At 45.5% G+C, this 21,019-nt stretch overlaps 1 protein-coding gene across 1 annotated transcript in view; it reads left to right on the top strand.

The window, feature by feature from the left end:
- The window catches only part of TDRD12 (tudor domain containing 12), a 70,875-nt gene that overhangs the window by 8,848 nt on the left and 41,008 nt on the right, over positions 1 to 21,019 (top strand). The window contains exons 2-8 of the mRNA XM_004765216.3: positions 3,041 to 3,199; positions 4,994 to 5,130; positions 7,459 to 7,578; positions 10,252 to 10,307; positions 11,477 to 11,562; positions 16,185 to 16,374; positions 16,916 to 17,008. Coding sequence (XP_004765273.1) covers positions 3,041 to 3,199; positions 4,994 to 5,130; positions 7,459 to 7,578; positions 10,252 to 10,307; positions 11,477 to 11,562; positions 16,185 to 16,374; positions 16,916 to 17,008 — 841 coding nt within the window. The remainder of the gene's footprint in view (positions 1 to 3,040; positions 3,200 to 4,993; positions 5,131 to 7,458; positions 7,579 to 10,251; positions 10,308 to 11,476; positions 11,563 to 16,184; positions 16,375 to 16,915; positions 17,009 to 21,019) is intronic.

The raw sequence follows: 21,019 nt of genomic DNA, 5'->3' as shown, positions 1-21,019 counted from the left end.
TTCCTGAGTAATCCTGTTTTTTGGTGCTATTGAAAATGGTGCTGTTTTTTAATTTAAATTTCCAGTTTTCATTGCTGGACTATAGATGTACGGTTGAATGTATTATGTGACCTTCTATGCTTTTTTGTAGATTCCTTAGGATTTTCTATGGAGATATTGTTTGCAAATAGAGACCCTTTTCTTTCTTCATTTCCAGGCTTGCTAACAACCTTTTTCTTACTTCATTATACTAAGTAGGGCCTCCAGTATGATGTCAAATAGTAGTAGTGAGCACACCACTACTAACTTTTTTGGGGGGAGGTATGTTTTACTTCTTTGGAATTACCTTTTCCCTAGGGTTTTTTTTTTTTTTTTTTTTTTTAATATAATTTCCACTTTTTCCATGAGATTCTCCTCTTTAGGAAACACAGAGACTCACTACAACCATCTTGTCCTTAAGTTACTCAGCCTATTTCTAGCAGCTGCTTTGACGGCCTTGCCTGTTCATGTCAACTTCTGGGTGGTCTTGGGTCCACGTCTGACGACTGCCTTTGTCCTTGGCCACACGTCACGTTTCCATCTCCTTACATGGCCGGTATCTGCACGCAGGGTACTGCAGTTACGGTGAAGAGTGCCGGCTGACCTGCGCTTTGGTTGCTCGTGGTGCGGTCCGGGAGGCTTGGGTTACACTCCTCAGGCCCCGTCTGCTTTTGCCGGAGCACACTGTGCTTGTCCAGCAGTGCGGGCTGGAGTTCACAGGCATGGCCGTCAGCGGTTTCCCGGGAGAGGCCGAGGTGCCTACTGAGCCTCTTGAATTTGGCCGGACTCCTGCTGCAGACGGTTTCCCAGTGATGGCTGCCAAAGACAGACAAAAGCAGACATTGGTCAGAACATTAGCTGCCGGCAGTGGCAAGAGGAGCTGGGGAAGGCTAGAGGGGGCCGAGCATTTTGAGGGAAGACTGAGGAAGAGGAGGGGAGGGGCTCCAGGGATACTGGGATCAGGGACTGGTCAGGGCTTGCCCTCCGAGGAAGGAGGTCCCAGGTGGCCACCACAGCCTCCGGCCCTCCACAGGTTCTCCTGAGTAGCAGGAGGTACAGACACATCTCAAAGGGATGGGGAGGGTTGGCACCTGTCAGCCCTTCTGAGGAAATGCTCACAGGAAGGTCAAGGGTCTCTGTCCGAAGCCGCCTAGAACAGACCGTGGCTTCTCCTGGTGGCCTTGAGCTTCCCCAGGCAGGCATTTTGAGGGGGTGAGTGTCATCCCTGGGAAGGGCCTCTCTGTGCAGAGGTTTGGGGAGGTGACATGCTACGAGTTTGCCATTCTCAGGGGCAGCAGCCAAAACTGTGGTGTTTCTGTCCACCTTCTCAGGGTCGCTTTCCCCTGGATTGTGGGGCTCACTGTGCCATACAGGCTTGCCGAGAACTTGGCTCTCCCCTTGGGGCTCTTTCAGAATTTCTCCCCTCAACGTACAGCTGTAGCCCCCCAAACTCCCTTCTCTGGTTCCTCAAGCCGCACACACAGTGGCTTTCTGCCTGAGTTGCAGCCCTTCCTCCTGGACTGGAAAAGCTGTGAGGAAATGTGGATCTCCCATCCTCTTGGCCGATCCTCTTGGCAAAGCATCCAGTCCCTGTGGTTTCTGTTCTCTTCAGTGCCTTTGTGTTTATTATTTCGTATTTTTTCCTGGGCTGATCATTGTTACTTGCAAGTGGGTTAGTCCATGTAAACCACTCTGCCATGACCTGCAACGAGAGTGGCCCACTGTTCTTTTTCCCCCCAACTATTTATTATAAAAATATTCAGATATTTAGAAAAATAGGATATTAATGTGAACATCTGTTCACCTGCCACTTGGTACCTAGGACTGGAATTTTTTTTTTTTAAAGACTTTTTTTATTTATTTGACAAAGAGAGATCAGAAATAGGCAGAGAGGCAGGCAGAGAGAGAGAGGAGGGAAGCAGGCTCCCCGCCGAGCAGAGAGCCCAATGCGGGACTCGATCCTAGAACCCTGAGATCATGACCCGAACTGAAGGCAGAGGCTTTAACCCATTGAGCCGCCCAGGCACCCAGGACCAGAAGTCTTTAGATGTCATTGCTTTTAGGCCCTTTCAGTAAGCAGAGTTAGGAAATAAATGCCTTTGGAAAGTCTTGAATTCTTATTGATATCTTCAAGTCAGATTTAACTTTTTATTTTACATCTGTACCCTCTAATGATGAAAATCTTGGTTTCTAATGACACTGCTCTATATCGAGATGAATTCAGAGAAGTCTGGTTTTCATCCCCACCTCTTCTATTCTTGGCTTCCTGTAGGTCATAACTTGTATTTGTTTTGCTTTTTCTGCCGTCATTTATTTCTTTTATTTTATGAACAGAATATACATGTATTCATATTTACCTCTCCTTCTTACAAAGACACAGCATATTGTAAACATGAAACCTTGCTTTTGTATTTTATCATGAATATTTTAAAAATAGAGGAGATGGAGTGCCTAGGGGTACAGTCGGTTAAGCATCTGCCTTTGGCTTGTGTTGTGTCATGATCTCAGGATCCTGGGATCAAGTCCCAGGATCCTGGGAAGGAGTCTGCTTCTCCCTCTTCCTCTGCCTTCATGAGCTCTCTCTCTCTCCAATAAAGAAAGTCTTTAAAAAAATAAAATAAAAATTAAAAAAATGCAGGACATTTATCTCTGCTTTTTTGAGTCACAGACATAATTTTAAAAATTACTGATGTGTTATTGGTTATATGTTTTTTAACTTTTTACATGTTTTAGAATTTTATCTTTGTATCTTTTACCTGTTATCCAGCTGAGTTGAAATATATAATAACATAAATGTAATAAATAACATTGATGAGTTTAAGGTGTACAGTGTGATGATTTGATCTATATTGACAGTCTTTTTTTTATCTTTTACCTTTGGTCTGACTATAAAAGACAGATGTTCATCTAGAATTTGTTAGAATAAATTAAATTAGTAACAGTTATCATACCTCTAAGGTTCATTATTTTATGGTTTTGTTTTTTAAACCAGGCATTGTTTTGTCTTTTAAAATTTTTACAGATTGAAGATCCAGAATGCTTCTGGGTTATTATAAAAGGATGTAGTCCCTTTTTAGATCATGAAGTTGATTATCAAAAACTAAATAGTGCCATGAATGACTTCTATAATAACATGTGTCAAGATATAGAAATAAAACCGTTAATGTTGGAAGAAGGGCAGGTATGTGTCTACATGTGTTTTAAGCACTGTGTCTTGAAATACTGCTTAAAATGTACACATTTTGGTGACAGAAGCTTTTAGGGTGTTTTGATTGCTCATAATACTGCCTTGTGTTAGGTTCTTTTGGCTGCACGAAATTTGGGCTGGTTCTGGAAAGCAGAGGTTGTAGAAGATTCTAGTAGGGCAACGGGAGATGGAATGTCATCCAAATTCAGGCATTGGGCTGTCCTCCTAGGGCTGGGAACCGGAGGCTCTTCTGAATCTAGTCTAGATCTGCCACGGGTTTGGTGGCCTCAGCTGAGGGGGCATAGGGGTTTTCAGTGCAGGGCCAGTGCCTCCCTTTTGCGACTCATCACTGTGGCCAAGTCACGCTGGGCCATTTTCCTTGCCTCACGGTCACAGCCCCTTCTTCTTTTCTTGCCGCCTTGGCTCCTGGGCCCATTGTCTCATTCTCTCTGCAAGTCAGTCACTTTTCAGAAGAGTTTGAATTTTTCTACTGGGAAAGTTTGATAAACTATGAGAAACATTAGAAATAATTGGAACACCCTTCCCCTTTCAAACAAAATCTTCATTAACAACATTATTTTTCTCCATACCATTGACTTGGTGAAGTGAGGAAATCCAGTCAGTTGTCCTTTTCAAATACTCCACATTTTGGGGAGCCTGAGTGCCTCCCTGTGATGGTGCTGAACTTTCCACCCCCTCTCCAGGGGGTGCCCGTCCGCCTTTCCTGCAGATGAGGCACCATCCCATGACTAGCACCGCCTGAACAGCCCTTCTGTTTAACCTTCCCAGTCACTTTCACATGCCTTCTGTGTCCAGAGGTCTGTGTGGTTTTTCTCTCCTCTTCCATTTTTTAAAAGACTTTAACTATATTCCATATTCCACGGCTTTAAATATATTCCATCAGCTGTCCTCATTGTTCTTTATGCTTTAATTGCCCCCTTTTGGGTTGGTGGAAGCCCTATACGCCACCAGTTCAAAGCCAGCTGAACTGCTATCTGTTTAAACCCTCCACCCTTTGGCAAGACTTCTCTGCGGTTATTTGACTTTGGAGTTATGGGAGGCTCGCAAGCCTATCCCTTGCAAAGTGGCGGCTCTGTGGTGTCCGGGTTCAGTTCCCGAGTGTGGCAGTCTCCTCTCTGCTGGCTTCTTCCCGGTTGGACACAGCTTTCTCCCCACGGGGCCCTTTCTGAGCCTGTGGTCGGTGTCTGGTTTGCCCGTCTGGGTCAATGTCGAGTCTGCTCTGGCCAAGCAGCCCCATGGGACGGTGGGTTGGTCAGGTGGCTGTCACTGCTGTGGGGCAGTTTCCCTAGAGTGGGGCTGCAGGCACGCACTGATTTCTGGAATCATTCAGTGAGTAGTTGTTGGAGGCTTCGTGCACAGCAAGCGCAGTTAAAGGTGTTGGGCACATGCTGGTGCAGAAGACAGCCCGTCCTGGAGCTGAGGTGAGCCTGGGTGGGGATTTCACAGGGGTCTGGCCACGTGCTCGACACCCATTCGTAAGCTTTGTTTTCTGACTTAAGAAGGCAAAGTAATGCATTTTCCTTGTTTTACTTTCAAAAGCCTGTCCTTATTTAAGGAGTGAGCGTGACTGGGGGAGGAAAGCCTGAAATAGGACCTGGCTGCCCTGTGCTCTGGTTACTGCCCAGCAGGGGCCGGTGCAGGCAGCCCCAGCCGCCTCCCCCCCCCTTTCCTCTTCTGGAAGGTAGAATGTGGGCAGAGATGGTTTGGGGGTATCTTTTTGTTCTCTCCCTCGACGGAGGTTTTAACGCCAAGGTTTCTCTTCTATAGGTCTGTGTGGTGTATTGTCAGGAACTGAGGTGTTGGTGCAGGGCTGTTATTAAGTCCATTGTGTCTTCGGCCGACCATTACCTGGCAGAATGTTTCCTTGTGGATTTTGCCAAGTACATCCCTGTGAAATCTAAAAAGTACGTATGTATTTATTTCTTCTTCTACTTTTTAGGGAGACAGATATCCGTTTTGAAGGAGAAGGTCCATTTTCACAGTGAGAGGATAGAGGTCAGAGAACTAGAATGTTCTTAGCTTCCCATGGGGACGGCTTGCAGATTCCAGTTCTATATGCAGTCAGTGTAGGGGCTGGTGGTCGCAGTGAGGACCTGGGCAGCTGGGCCCTCCTTCTACCGTCCTTTCTGGGCAGAGCATGTGCTCACCCGGCCTCCCCTCCCAGCCTGTTCCTGTGATGGAGTGCGTCCTCCTGGAGGCTGTGCTGCAGGAAACACCCTACCTGGAGGCAGAAGGTCGTCTGGTCCCCACAGAAGGGGTGGGTGCTGGTGCAGCCTCAAGTAGGGGGAGCAGAGCGCCTGTGCAAATAGTCCTGGTGTTCTTCCTTAGCAGAGTGAGGGCATGACCACAGCCACAGAAGGTGGGGAAATGGTTCCAGAGTGGCCTTCATTGGCTCCAGGAGCACCCATTAACAGTTCATTAGAGGGGCGCCTGGGTGGCTCAGTTGGTTGGGTGACTGCCTTCGGCTCAGGTCATGATCCTGGAGTCCCGGGATCGAGTCCCACATCGGGCTCCCAGCTCCATGGGGAGTCTGCTTCTCTCTCTGACCTTCTCCTCGCTCATGCTCTCTCTCACGGTCTCTCTCTCAAATAAATAAATAAATAAATCTTAAAACAACAACAAAAAAAACACAGTTGATTAGAAAACACCAGCAACACATCAGACTTTGTGATAATTTTCCATAGTTTCCTGTTCCAGAGTAAGAGAATATCAGTTTATTTTTTTATTTTTATTTTTTTAAAAAGAGTTTATTTATTTGACAGAGACACAGAGAGAGGGGCAACAGAAATAGGGGGAGTGGGAGAGGGAGAAGCAGGCTCTCCACAGAGCAGAGAGCCCAATGTGGGGCTCGATCCCAGGACCCTGGGATCATGACCTCAGCCAAAGGCAGATGCTTTAGAACTGAGCCACCCAGGCGCCCCAGGATATCAGTTTAATAATTAAATGAGGACCCTTCTTCCAGAAGAGTGTTTTTGTGGTAAGAGTAAAGCATTTCATGGCAGAAGGACTTCTCAGACATTGGGAATTCGCAGATACTTAAGAAAAAAAGTAGATGCCTTTGTAGCTTGTGATTCTGCATCTTTATAACCAGCCTTGCTATCAAAGTAAATATTGTGTTTAATTGTTTGGGAAGATTTTTAGTATTCGGAGTTTTGGGCAAGAGAAGCCCGTGGTTCAGTAGTGTGCAGGGAGGCTTGAGGGGCAGTCAGGACCGGCACCTTTTTCTGAACTGTGGAGATGAGGTGGCGAGGCTGCCCATTCAGGGCTTCCAGATCCGCTTCTGTCGAAATGGTATGCACAGGCGGGCTGTGGTTGGCCTGAAGAATGGAAATAAAAGTGCTTGAGCAACAGACTTATCAAATCTCAGCCCCTCTTTTGGTACAGAATTGATAAATACTAACTATAAAAACATCTCAAAAAACACAACATATATGCTCATTTATAGAAACTCATTGGGGTTGTGTATTAAAATTTGTAATTTAAAAATCTTTTTTTTTTCTCAAAGATTTTATTTATTTACTTGACACAGAGAGAGATCACAGTAGACAGAGAGGCAGGCAGAGAGGAGGAAGCAGGCTCCCCGCTGAGCAGAGAGCCCGATGCGGGACTCGATCCCAGGACTCCGAGATCATGACCTGAGCCGAAGGCAGCGGCCTAACCCACTGAGCCACCCAGGCACCCCTGTAATTTAAAAATCTTAAGTAGAATTGGCTTCACAGGCTTGTTCATTATTTCCTAGTGTTTCTGAGACTGAGAAGCCTTATTAGACATGATTTTTCTAATACTTCAACCCCCATATCATGAAGTTTTAACACCAAAGATACTCTGAATATCCATGCTTGTACTCTTTTTTTTTTTCCCCCAAGGTTTTATTTATTTATTTGACAGAGATCACAAGTAGGCAGGGGGCAGGCAGAAGCAGGCTCCCTGCTGAGCAGAGAACCCAATGCGGGGCTTGATCCCAGGACCCTGAGATCATGACCTGAGCCGAGGGCAGAGGCTTAACCCACTGAGCCACCCAGGCACCCCCATCTTATGCTTTTATACATGAGAAGAGTAAGACTGGGGCACAGGTCTGCCCGCTCTCTCTGCTGCTGGTGGCTGTATTAGAAACAGAAAGAACCGGTTTGGGTGTGTTTTAGGTATGTCAGTTACCAGGAGAGTGTACTTTAAAGAAATCTGCTCTATAGAAGTCCGCTTTGTAAAGCAAATGTTTCTGTTTCACTGTGAAGCATCAGAGTGGCAGTGGAAACCTTTATGCAGCTTCCCTACCGAGCGAAGAAATTCAGGCTGTACTGCACCAAGCCTGTCACGTTGCACATTGACTTCTGTGAAGACAGCGCTGAAATCGTGTAAGTACTGCTGGTGGGGGATGCTGGAGCAGGAGTAGAAGTCTGAAATTGAGTGTCTGAGGTTTGTGTGGAATCCATTCCCCTGGAGAAGCGCTAAGAGATACCAGGTCTCCTGTTCTTCAGGAGACCTCGGAGTCGGTGTGTCGCCCCTGGCTCTGAGCGGAGCTCCCGGGGTACCCCCCTTCCAGACTGCAGTCGAGGGGTTTTAGAGGGGGGCTGAGGTCTGTGTTCTGCAACTTCTTTTAATTTGCAAAAAGTAATAAATTAACTGTAAAGAGAAAGGCTGGAACACAGGATCATGGAGCATTTAAAAAAAAAAAAGTCCATTGCATTTTTCTCCAGCCCCTTCCCTTCCCCGCCCCCCCACCCCCAGGCCTCTGGGACCTGTTCAGGCTCTGAACTTGGAGACCTCATTCAGTGCTTTATATGGGTTCATTTGTGTGGAGCCTTCCTTCATCAAAATTAGAACCTACAGCGTCATTTGCAGATTTAACCCAAGAGTGTGCTGAAGCTCTTTGCCAGTGCACGTTCTTACTGCCTTCTACTGTCACGCTTTGGGGGTGAACGTAGCTGGCTATTGCTGTATGCAACTGTTCCTCTCTGGAGAGCCAGCTGCAGTGTTTGCAGACCACTGTGCGCTGCACATTCCTGTAAGCATATGCATCAGTCCAAATAAAACATGGTGTGGAGATGTGGACATGCATGCCTAAATGCACGTATCTGGCCAGCCCCTGTCTTCGCCCCGTTTTCCTAGTCTTGGGCCACTTTGCCAGTGTTTGTGCAGGACTCACCATGGTCCCCACACTGGGCACTGCTGTGTCAGGGCTATGGCTGTCTGGACTTAGTGCTACCTGAGGTCCTGGGGAGCGCTCCCCTCCCCCTAGGACTATGGGGTTAAGGGAAGAAACACTGGGCACAGCACAGTTCTGCCTTAACTTGCATGTCCTGGTGATGTTGCATTTTGTTTTCAGAACATAGAAGGCACCCCTCTTATGAATGCTTTTGCAGGATCTATGGAGACCCTCCATTCCCTCTCCCTGCTCGCCCCAGCACCTGTCATTCCCTTGCGATGGTAAACTCATGGCCCTGTGGCCGGCCTGAGAAGCTGCAGTAATAGATGCTGAGCCTGCTTGTCCCGGCTGATGCCAGCATGCCCCACCAGGCTCCCTGCGGCCCCCCACACCCTCTTCCCCCTCAGAGACTCTGGAAGAGTGGGTCCCTCACACAGCAGCAACCCCTGCCTCCCACCTGTCCCTCTTCCAGAACAGCCAGCTGCTCACCCCACACTCTGGTGCCAGTCTGTCCATGCCCAGCTCTCCCTCAGTGGCCCCCCCTTGTTCTCGACCCCTCTGTGTGACCACATTCTCCAGCTGTGGACACACCTTCCGTGCAGACACATGCTGTCCCTTCGTGTGGGCAGTGCATCTAGAATGTCTGTCTCAATATGTGTATTACGGGGGTCATAGATTTTGCCGAGTGGCCCTCCAGAAGGACTAGCGGTGTATGCTCCCATCACCAGCCTACAGAGAGTGCTGCTTTTCCACGCAGCGTTGCCTGTCATCGAGCTTTTCCACTTTTGCTTGTTTGCTGTGTGAAGATGGTATTTTGTTTTAATTTGTATTTTTCTAACTTGTGAAGTTAAGTATCTCTTCATGAGGTTATTTGTGTAGGTGTGTGTGAGAGAGAGAGAGAAACAGAAAGACACCTTGACTGAATGACTGGTTTACCTTTGGATAGCCTAGATTGATTTTTCTTTTGGTCTATTTTCTTATTAGAAATTTACTTCATTTCTTTTTTTTTTTTTTAACTAACTAGGTAATTTCTTTGTGTGTACCAAGGGTTTAGAACTGCTGATGTAATTTTTTTTAACTTTTAGGAATCCTTTGTGATTTTCTTGAAGTAATGTGCTTAATATCTTTTTTAATAAAATAAAATAATATATTCACCTAGGCATGGGGCTAGGGGCTTTATGTATTACCTCATTTAATCCTTAAAGCAGCCCTTAGAGGATGATGGTGGCATCAAACCATCATTGATCTGGGAAATCAAACCAGCAGAGAAATGTAAAAACCTAGCACTCTTCCATTTATTATGTTATTATTGCTCCTTGCTTCAGAATACTGGTTTCTCTTCATCTTCCACTGCCTACAGCTCTTCTTATGATTTCCTTCCCAGAGCACAGGGAGGGGCAAGATGATAGAATGTGGGGACAGAGGACAGGTGTCGACAGGGCAGGCATACCGGTAGACACTGGCCAGTGGCTCTCCCACAGCCTCTCTTTCCCTGTTGGTCTCCCCATCACAAATGGAGCCCTTGCCAGCCTGTATGCACAGCATCCCTGCCCCCGGGGGCTTGTGTTTGGCTGGGGAAAGAGATAGGTCCTGGGTCACTGGGGACACCAGTGCTGGGGCAGGTGATGCCCTGGTGACAGGCATGGGCTGCTCAGGAAGCCCCAGGATGGACCTGTTCTTAGTCTCTGCACTGGGTGCAGGCGGCAGTGGTGAGGGGAGCCCGTTGTGGGGTGTGGGTGGGATTGTCATCCCCAAAGCGGAGCCACGCATCGTATGTTCAGCATGTAATATCAGGAACGGCCAGCACATGGCTTATGAGGTGGTATTGGCGTCCTAGCCTCTGATTTTTATTTGGTAAGGTTGCATCTGTTTACCGTTCCAGACCTACCAAGAAGTGGGACAGTGCAGCGACTCAGTACTTCCAGAACATCCTAAAAGGTGAGGCAGGTGCATTATTGTCGCAGCCTGCTTTGAACTGATGCCCAGGCCGGTTTGTCTTTCCATCAGGGCGAGGAGGTTTGAGATAGGCGGATTCGGCTTCTGGCCTCACCTCATGGGGGTTCATCTGTTACCTGGGACTCCTCCTGCCCTGTGTCACAGTGACTCTGCACCCGTGAATGTTTGGGGGTGGATGTGGACATCAGTATTGAGAGCTGAAAGGAGAAAGGGGCTGTTTGGCTGAGGGGCCCTTCGTTTGCGTGGGAGCCGCGCCCTGCCAAATGCACGTGCGTTTCACCCAGCAACAGGTGATGGAAGCTGAGCTTTTCTTGCGGATGCTGATGGTGTCGTGGGCATTGTTGCCAGTTTCGGATGTGCAGCCTGTCTCAGAGCAGCTGTGCAGCGTGTTGTCCATATTGTCTGTTGCTGCCAGTGAATTACAGCTTCACCTGCCGTCTGTCCTGACCCCCGGCAGACAGGGGCCAAGTCCCTGTACTGGCCCTCTAGGCTGCTCTGAGGAGAAGCGGGTGTGAAATGCCTGGGGTGCTGGCTTGTCTCCTCCACCACACCGCTCTCTGGCCAGAGGAGCAGCCCGATGCTGGGCCCTGGGGGAAATGGGAGGTTGGGAGGGCCTCTGGCTTTGGAGTCTCTGACCTTGTGAGCCTGGGAGAGGGGCAGGGAGTGGGGGAGGGAGCAGAGCACCAGGGACGACATCCTGCCCTGAGGCTTCCCTGTAGCCTTCTCTGAGTCCAGCCTCCTTCCCAAGCCAGGACAGGGACAGCTGTGAAGTGAAGGACTGAGCCCGGGGCCTGCAGGGTCCCCGTGCCCAGAGCTGCTGTGTGGGTGCTGGGTTCCGAGTCGATGAGCGCTCTGATGGGGTGTTTGCAGGGAGCAATGGACTCGGGTGAAAGACTGAGCAGGAAGTGGATTTGGGGTCGCTGGAAGGGAAGAGGGCCAAGAACAGCCGGTGGAGGTGTTGTGGGGGGCGGGAGGCCGCAGCTGTGGAGTTGGGGGTGGAGGGTATGTGCCGACTTCACCCCAGAGAGCCTTCTCCTCCAGCTGTTAGCTGTGGTGACCCTGTGTGACCCCAGGTGGTCAGCGCAGATGATTAGGTGGAATAATTGTTTCAGTATCAGCTGATTTATTTTTTTTTCACTTATGTTATTTAGCAACCACCCAGGTGGAAGCCAAATTATGTGCTGTGGAAGAAGATGCTTTTGAGGTCTACCTTTATGCAACTATAAAAAATGAAAAAGTGAGTGAAAGAATTGTATTTCAGAAATGTTGTATCCTAATTTAAATTATTTTAACAAAACAAAGTAAACACCAAGGAAAAGAATGCCATTCACACAGCATGGAAGGTTTTTCTGTTTTGTTTCTTTTGGAGTGAGGGGAGAGGCGAGGGAGAGAATCTCAGCAGGCCCCATGCCACCGCGCAGGGCTGATCTCGTGAGCCCGGGATCCCGATGTGAAACTAAGAGTCAGACGCTTAATGGACTGCACCACCCAGGCGCCCCAGGCCTTCTCCATTTTCAGTTGGAACTCTGTACAGAAGAACTGGCCCATCGCCCCCACTTACTAATTGGTTCAGTAATGTATCTTAGTGAGGACTCTTGGCTGTTGGTTTTACTTTAGGGAATAGACTCCATTACCGTCATCATTTTTTTGTTCAGATCGTCCCAGATTTGGCCATTAGCAGCTTCAGAGTGGCTTGCGTGTCCTTTCACTGTGCCCCATCATCGCTGGGAACTTGCTATTTTTGGTGCCACAGATGCTTTAGGCTAATTTTGTTGTTCTCCAGCCCAGCCCTAGAATCAACCACTTCTCCAAGAAGAGTGGTGTCCAGAGAGCAAAACTGGGGCATGAGATGTGCTTCCTACTGCTGGGGTGTCAGTGGTTGTAGGCCCACTCCGCAGACAGGAAGTACATGTACGTGGAGTCGCCCGTGGCCACACAGATTGATGCCTGGATCTGCCTGTCTGTACGTGTATCTATCTGTCTGTCTGCACATGTGTTAAGAGCTCTGGTATCAGGGCATCTGGCTGGCTCAGCGTCTGACTCTTGATTTTGGCTCAAGGTTGAGAGATCAAGCCCCCTGTTGGGCTGCATGCTGGGCGTATAGCCCGCCTAAGAGTCTCTGCTCCCCGGCTCATGCATGTGTGCACTCGTTCTCTCTCTCTCAAAAAAAATAAAGGAGCTCTTGTACCTCTCACTCCCCATTACTTGTCTTGACACATGTTTCTAGCAGTGAGAAACCTGCACTTGGTAGATATACTTAATTTGATTAATCCTAATATTCTCATAAAGTAATTCCAGAATTGCTAACTCACAATTCCTGTGAAAAAGAAGTTTTTCTAAAGGCAAAAGCATGCAGCCAAAACAGTATTCTGAAGTTACTTAGGTTAGTTCTTTTCTTCCACTCCCTCCTTCACTGTGATGATGTTACTCATTTGTAGTAAGATTCGCTCGCTATACTTTGTGGGGCATTTTGGGATCCCCCACGGCCTTGTCTGTTTCACCTGTGGCTTTTCATTGCTTATTTTGCAGTTCGGTAAAACTAACAAAATGCTGGCAGTTGGACCGGTCTGGTGAAACATCTTTTTTTTATTTTTAAATTTTTTAATTTTTTATAAACATATATTTTTATCCCCAGGGGTACAGGTCTGTGAATCACCAGGTTTACACACTTCACAGCACTCAACAAAGCACATACCCTCCCCAGTGTACATAATCCCACCCCCTTCTCCCAACTTCCCTCCCCCCAGCAACCCTCAGTTTGTTTTGTAAGATTAAGAGTCACTTATGGTTTGTCTCCCTCCCAATTCCACCTTGTTTCATTGATTCTTCTCGTACCCACTTAAGCCCCCATGTTGCATCACCACTTCCTCATATCAGAGAGATCATATGATAGTTGTCTTTCTCTGCTCGACTTATTTCGCTAAGCATGATACACTCTAGTTCCATCCATGTTGTCGCAAATGGCAAGATTTCATTTCTTTTGATGGCTGCATAGTATTCCATTGTGTATATATACCACATCTTCTTTATCCATTTATCTGTTGATGGATGGTGAAACATCTTTAAACTTCTCTGTTGACCTCCTTCTCTCTTCTTGCTTTTCGAGTAGGTCCCTTTCCCTCTGTGCCGGTACTTCTGGTGGGGGAGTGAAGAGGGTACGCATATTAGCAGAGCAAACATATGGCGGACGTGTGAGGTCATCACTGCCAGAAAAACAGCGCCTGGCATCCTTTTCCAGCTCCCTAAGGAAGCACAAGGATTTCCCAGGATTTTTCTCTTCTTGGCTTGGCTTCTTTCATGCAGCGAAGTTATTTTTAGCACATATCCACATTGTCCCTTGTATTGTCAAACACTCTTCTCTTGTCTGGATGTATTACAGCGGATTTACCTGTTCATATCTTTTGGACATTTGAGTTGTGGCCAGTTTGGGGCTGTTATAAATGAAGTTGGTATGAATATTTGTGTATAGTTCTTCCTGTGAACCCTTGCATTCGTTTTTCTTGGATGAGTGCCTAGGAGTCAAATTTCTGGATGGGATTGTACTTAGTAAGAGGCTGCCAGATGGGTTCTCCAAAGCGGTGAACTGCCGTACAGTCTGGTCAGCAATGGATGACAGCTCCAGTTCCTTCATGTCCTCTTCAGGGCTTGGATGGCTACTGTGATGGGCCTGAACTGGGGTATCATTGTGGTTTAACTTTGCATTTCCCTAGTGACTACGACAATGAGTATCTCTTCATACGCTATTTGCAATCTGTGTATCTTCTTTGATGAAGTGTGCATTCAGATCTTTACCCCATTTTTGGGGTAACTTTTTTTTTTTAAAGATTTTATTTATTTATTTGACACAGATCACAAGTAGGCAGAGAGGCAGGCGGGGGGGTGGGAAGCAGGCTCCCCACTGAGCAGGGAGCCTGATGTGGGGCTTGATCCCAGAACCCTGGGATCTACCTTTGACCTGAGCCAAAGGTAGACACTTAACTGACTGAGCCACCCAGTTGCCTTAAAGCAACTGAGCCACCCAGTTCTCTTTTATGAACTGGGGACTGGCAGAGGCTTAACCCACTGAGCCACCCAGGTGCCCCGGATAACTTTTTATTTTTTTATTTTATTTATTTATTTTTTTAAAGATTTTATTTATTTGACAGAGAGAGATCACAAGTAGGCAGAGAGAGAGAGAGCAGAAAGCCCGATGCGGGACTCGATCCCAGGACCCTGGGATCATGACCTGAGCCGAAGGCAGAGGCTTTAACCCACTGAGCCACCCAGGCGCCCCCCGGATAACTTTTCAAATGGAAATAAAGTTGGTGTACAACAGAGTGGTTGGATGAGTCTGTGCCTTATGCTCTGCTCATCACACACCATTATAATACCACTGACTCTTTTCCCACTGAACCTTTTATTCCCCCTGACTTACTCCTTCCACATTGGAGACCTTATCTCCCTCTCCTCTTCACCCTTTTGCACACCCCCTCCCCCCCGCCCCTCTGGCCTCCATCAGTACTTTGTATTTATGGGTCTGTTGGTGCTATTTGCTTGTTATTCATTTGTTTTTTTACATTCCACATATAAGTAAAATCATATGGTGTTTGTCTCTTATTTCACTTAGCATACTATCCTCTTGGTCCATTCATGTTGCAAATAAAGAATCTCATCTTTTTTTTTTTTTTTTAAAGATTTTATTTATTTATTTGACAGAGAGAGATCACAGTAGGCAGAGAGGCAGGCAGAGGGAGAGAGAAAGGGGAAGCAGGCTCCCCGCTGAGCAGAGAGCCCGATGCGGGACTCGATCCCAGGACCCTGAGATCATGACCCGAGCCGAAGGCAGCGGCCTAACCCACTGAGCCACCCAGGCACCCAAGAATCTCATCTTTTTATGGCTGAGTAATATTCCATTGTATTTTACCCATTTTTTAGTTGGGTTGTTTGTCATCTTTTTATTGCATTTTGAGAGCTTTTTATATATTCTGGATACATTTCCATCCAGATTTAAAAAATGTTTTCTCCCTGTCTCTGTGGATTACCCTTCATCTCTTTTTTTTTTTTTTAAGATTTATTTATTTATTTGACAGAGAGAAATCACAAGTAGACAGAGAGGCAGCCAGAGAGAGAGAGAGAGGGAAGCAGGCTCCCTGCTGAGCAGAGAGCCCGATGCGGGACTGGATCCCAGGACCCTGAGTTCATGACCTGAGCCGAAGGCAGCGGCTTAATCCACTGAGCCACCCAGGCGCCCCCCCTTCATCTCTTAATAGTGTCTTTTGAAGAGTAGAAGTTTTTAAATTTTGATAGTCTAAAATTTAAATTTTGAATTTTTATCAGGTTTCCTTTTATGATTGGTGCTTTGTCTTTGTCATCCCCCTAGATCTTTGCCTGGCAAAGTCATGTTAGCTCCTTGATGCTTTGTTCAAGAAGATATTTCTTGGGGCGCCTGGGTGGCTCAGTGGGTTAAGCCACTGCCTTCAGCTCAGGTCATGATCCCAGGGTCCTGGGACTGAGCCCCGCATCGGGCTCTCTGCTCGGCAGGGAGCCTGCTTCCTCCTCTCTCTCTGACTGCCTCTCTGCCTACTTGTGATCTCTGTCTGTCAAATAAATAAATAAAATCTTAAAAAAAAAAAAAGAAGAAGAAGAAGAAGATATTTCTTATGTTTATACAGATTCTACTGATTTTCTTACCGGGAGCGTTGGCCAGAAGTATCTAGTCCACCATTACCAGAGAAGGAGTCAAGAGATCAGTTTCTATCAGATTATGTTCTATAAAATAAATTTTTCTGAAGATTGAAATTTGGGGTTAAGTTTGGGATATTTTGTGAACAGTCACTTGACTGTATTTTTCTTGTTCATGAAATGTTGCAAATTGTGCAGGTCTGTGTTAATGACGATCTGGTTGCGAAGAACTTTGCTCGTTACATATCACCCAAGGAGAATAAAAACATGGATTCTGTAGAGAAATCAAGTTTGAGTACGAAGTCAGCATCCTTCTCCAGGAGACTCAGTCCAGCACTCACTCTCTGGCCAATGTTCTTACAAGGAAAAGATCATCAAGGAATGGAAAGTGAGTGGATTCTCACCAATGGGTGTTTCTTTTAAACTGTCTTATTTATATGAATCTTGTCATACTGATGTGAGTCGTACAAACCTTTCCCCACATGCAGGCAGGGACTTGGGCTATTAGTTGAACCCTGGTGGGCGTGTGACAGGCTTTGAAGTCCTGACCTCGCTTGCTTTTATGAGAATGGCGGAAAACTGTCCTCAATTTCTTCTTAACATGGAGTTAAATTTTCAGAAGTCCAGAAGTTCGTAATTGAAAGATGTTACCCAATCAAAGTCAAATGTTAACCGTTTTAGACCCTTTTCAGAAGGTCTGTTTATTAGGAGGGAAATGTGAGAAGAGACCTCCTTGGACAGTGGAAACAATCAGAGGGGTTTCTTTCTGAGTTCTGTTCTTCACTCGTTCACGTTGCTTTCCTGCCCCGTTAGGTTTCTCATGACCTTCCAAGCAAAAGCAGGAGCTGAAAGAGTATGCCGCTGAGTTTTGCATTTGTCATTCGGGTTTTATTTCATGCTTTAATCCTGAATTGTGTTCTTTCTGTCAGATTCACATGGTTTAACTTTTCTGGCTCAGTCCCTCCAGCATCCGTGGCCCAAGGGTGTTGTTGGTGACCTTGGGCCGACTGCTATGATCCTGGGTAAGTTTACTTGCTTGCCTTACTTATGTATAGCTGGCATAAAAGAACATTCTCAACTCTGTAAAGATTAGAAGGGCTGTGTAGAAGGGCTGTGCTGATTCTCTCTCCCATCTCATGGAACCAATTGATGATGCAGGTGCTGACAGAAATAGCCTGGCCTTGTGGTCCTCACTTAGAGGATTTTTAAAAAGGATTTGTTTCTGTATTAGAGTGTGTGCACATGTGAGCAGAGCCAGCCCGGGTGGGGGGCAGAGGGAGAGAATCCCAAGCAGACTCCCCGCAGACCCATGAAATCGTGAGCTGAGCTGAAATCATGAGTTGCACACTTAATCCACTTAAGCCACCCTGGCGGCCCCTTAGAGGATTTTACTGTAAAGAACACACATAACAGGACTGTATTTATGTGCAGAGCTGATTTATTCCAGCCCAGCCATCCGCAAGTGATGATTATGTGTTCTCAGAGTATATGTATGGATTTGTGAGTGATTTTCATTTTAAGCAGTGGGGCACATACAAGCAAGAGGCATTTAGGAGGGTAGGAACCCCTAGTGTTTAACTCCATATCTCCAAGGTACATAATGGATTGCAGGTGTTGGACCAGAGTAGGCTCTGCCAGCCGCTTTGATTCTCTGGCACGCTCTGGTCATTCCTGCACTACTTGCTTCTTCCGCTAGGCGCGGGGTACACCGAGTGTTTCACACACGGAACATCGTAGCCTCAACTAAGTTAAAGCTTTTGCCTTCAAAATTACTTCCTACATTAGTGTTGTGTTTAATTACTTTTTAATGTTGTCTATCATAGAAAAATACAGATAATCAAAGGTTTAAAAACCTGTCATTTTTAATAGCTACTTACTGACATGTTAGGGTCTTGCTTTCCAGAGTTCTCCACTCCTGAGGGTTGTGGGTGACATTTTTACTTTACAGAAATTGGATTCCATACATACCTCTGTGGAGTGTTTTCAGTTAACGTATGGAGGAACTTCTAGGTCACACGTGTCCAGGATCACGTGACTTTAAGGACATGCACTCTGATGTGAGACAGATGGGATCTTGGTGTCCCTCCTGCTGGGTGATGGAGGGAAACGCTGTTCCCATCAGAGTCACTTGATTAAATGGGGGATCCATAGACCCAGCTGACGTGGCCCTGCCCCTGGCCTGGGGCCCACATGGTACATCCCCCCCCCCATTATTTCTGATGTGTCTCCTGTAGGGGTCCCAGCCGAGTGTTTCTCCTGAAACGTGCCCCTGTGTCTGAAGGAAGAAATAAAAATGGAAATAAAGATACATGCCTGCATCTACTGGAGCAGGAGAAACACCAGGCATTTTATGTAGTGTGCGGACACTGCCCAGCCTTCCGTCATGTGAATATGTCATGGGTTTTTTTTTGTTTTGTTTTGTTTTTGTTTGTTTGTTTAAGTAGCCCCAGGTTGTTGGACAGTAACCGTTTCCCACTTTTCTTACCGTGGTCAGTGTCAAGATCCATTGTGTGTGTCTTTGGGTGATGGTAAAGGAAAGGGAAGCTGATGGGAGATGTCACTGATGGTCATGTGAAAGCAAGATTACTAGGTGCTCCTTACCCAAGCACAGATTTCCTTTTCCTTGGAATCGTGGTGAGAAGGGATTTCAACTGTATGTTTTGGTACTTCTCTTTGAAGTTGTCTTATGTTTTTGAAATCAAAGTATAATACTTTGTTAATACTTGGTTAAACAATCAAATAGTGCAGAACTAATGAAAAGTGATGAGAAGTAATTTTCTCTTTCTGGCCTCTTCTCACCTCAGGCTGTTCCTGCGAGGTAAACCTTTATCGTTCCCTTTACCTTTTTATTTGGATGGTTGTCTCTAGATTTTGAAACCTTTACAATTAATTAATTTTCAGTTATAATTTATCATTTCTAGGCTTATCAGTTCTAGACTCTGTCTTTTTTTTTTTAATATTTTATGTATTAATATGTTTGCAGCCCTAACCATCCCCGGTGTGACTGTATTTAGGGATAGAGTCTTTAAGAGGTATTTAGTTCTGGGAGTGGAGCCCTAGTTCAGTAGGGCTGGTGTCCTTGTTAAGAAGAGGAGGAGACACCAGAGGGCTTCCTCTCCTCCATGTGAGGACACACAAGAGGGCAGCCTTTTCCAAGCTAAGAGGATAGCTTCTAGATGTGACTTGAGATCTGTCTTCTTTTCTTATATACACATTTAATGCTGTAAGTTGCCTCCCAAGTACTGTTTTCACTACATCCCACAAATTTTGATAAGCTGTATCATAATTTTCATTCAGTTTAAGCTATTTTTAAATTTCTCAAGATTTCTTCTTGATCCAAGTGTAATTTAGAAGTGTGTTGTTTAATCTCTAAGTGCTTGGGGATTTTCCCAGCTATCTTTTTGTTTCTGAATTAGTTTGATTCCATTATGGTCTGAGAGCATAACTTGTGTAGTTTGTATTCTTTTAAATTTTTCACGTCTTTTTATGGCCATATTGTGATGCTCTCTTGTTAGGCACATCTGCCTTAAGGACTTCTCAGTCCTCTGGGAGAATTGACTCCTTTATTGCTATGTAATTAATGCCTCTATCCTTCATAGTTTTTCTTGTTATGAACTCCACTTTGTCTGAAATTAATGTAACTACTTCAGCTTTCTTTGGTTAGTGTTAGTATGGTGTATCTTTCTTCATCTCTTTATTTCTGTCTTTATATTTGAAGTGTGGACACATGTAGTTGGTTGGGCCTTGTTTTTGTTCACTCTGACAACGTCTTTGATTGGTGTATTTATACCATTGCCATTTAAAGTGATTATTGGTAGAGTTGGATTAATATTGACCCCCTTTTTTTTTAAACGATTTTCTATTCATTCCCTTGTGTTTTGCTGCTGTTTTTGTCTTCCACTCTTTCTGTGCTATCTGTAGTTGTAATTAAGCATTTCATATGATTCTGTTTTCTTTCCTTTCTTAACATATTGGTTATACTTCTTTTTCACTTAGTTTAGTGGTTGCCTTAGGGTTTACAATATGCTTTTACAACCAGTTCAAGTCCACTTTTAGATAACACTGTACCACTTCGCAGTGCAAGTATGATAACAAAATATTCCTAATCCCTACCTCTTGTCCTTTGCACTTTGCATTGTTGTCATTCATTGACCAACAAATGGGTTTATTTGGGAATAGTAGAGAATTGCAATTCAGGACAGGCAACTACAGCAAAACGATGTGGAGATCCAGAGTACAAAGAAGAAGATGGCTCTTTTACAGAGGAAAAGGGGGGACTTGGGAGGGGCTGTTATAAACAAAAAGTCTGTTGGAATAAAGGGGGAGTCCAAAGTGTAGTGGCTTTTCATTCACTGAGTTGTGACAGTCTCTCATTGGCTGGGCTGTTGCTGGGCAAGAAGAAATTCTGGGTTTCTTCCTGTTGGAAAATGCAAGGTGCATCTCTTCCTGTTGGGTCCACAAGGGGCTGTGAGGGCTGCTACAGCCTGAGAGCTCCCCCTTCTGGCTCCCCTACTCCGATCTTATATTAGGTTATTAATGTTATTAGGATTATTATTTCCACAAATGGTTTATTTTTCTTCTTTCTCAGGTACATATTTTAGTACTTTCAGAAGGGGATTATGGGTAATAGATTTTAACATCTGCTAATAGTTAAACCAGATACGGTATTCCAGGGTCGTTCTTTATTTTCCTCCAGCAGTGGAGATAGTGGTTCATTTTCTCCTCATCTGTCAATCTGTTGGTTTTTCTTTTGTAAGTAATTACTATGTTCTGTTGATGTTTTTTTAGATTTTTCTCTTTGTCCTTGATAATTTTTCAGTTTCTTTACAGTGTGTCTAAGAGTGGATGGTTCAGATTTATTTGTTAACACATGGAATTTTTTAATTGCAGAATTCATGTCTAACTTAAATTTCTGAAAAGCATTAGATATTAACATTTTAAAAAATGTTTTCCTCTTTCCTCTTAGATGTAGATTAGGGTTTCTTCATTTATCATCTTTTTTTTTCAAAGATTTTATTTATTGATTTGACAGA

This window comes from Mustela putorius, unplaced genomic scaffold (genome assembly GCF_011764305.1).
Source record: "Mustela putorius furo isolate JIRA1106 unplaced genomic scaffold, ASM1176430v1.1 tig00000174_pilon_pilon_pilon, whole genome shotgun sequence".
NCBI classification, from domain to species: Eukaryota; Metazoa; Chordata; class Mammalia; order Carnivora; family Mustelidae; genus Mustela; species Mustela putorius.
The sequence above is the reverse complement of the archived record's forward strand: the minus strand, read 5'-3'. Positions and strand labels throughout refer to the sequence as shown.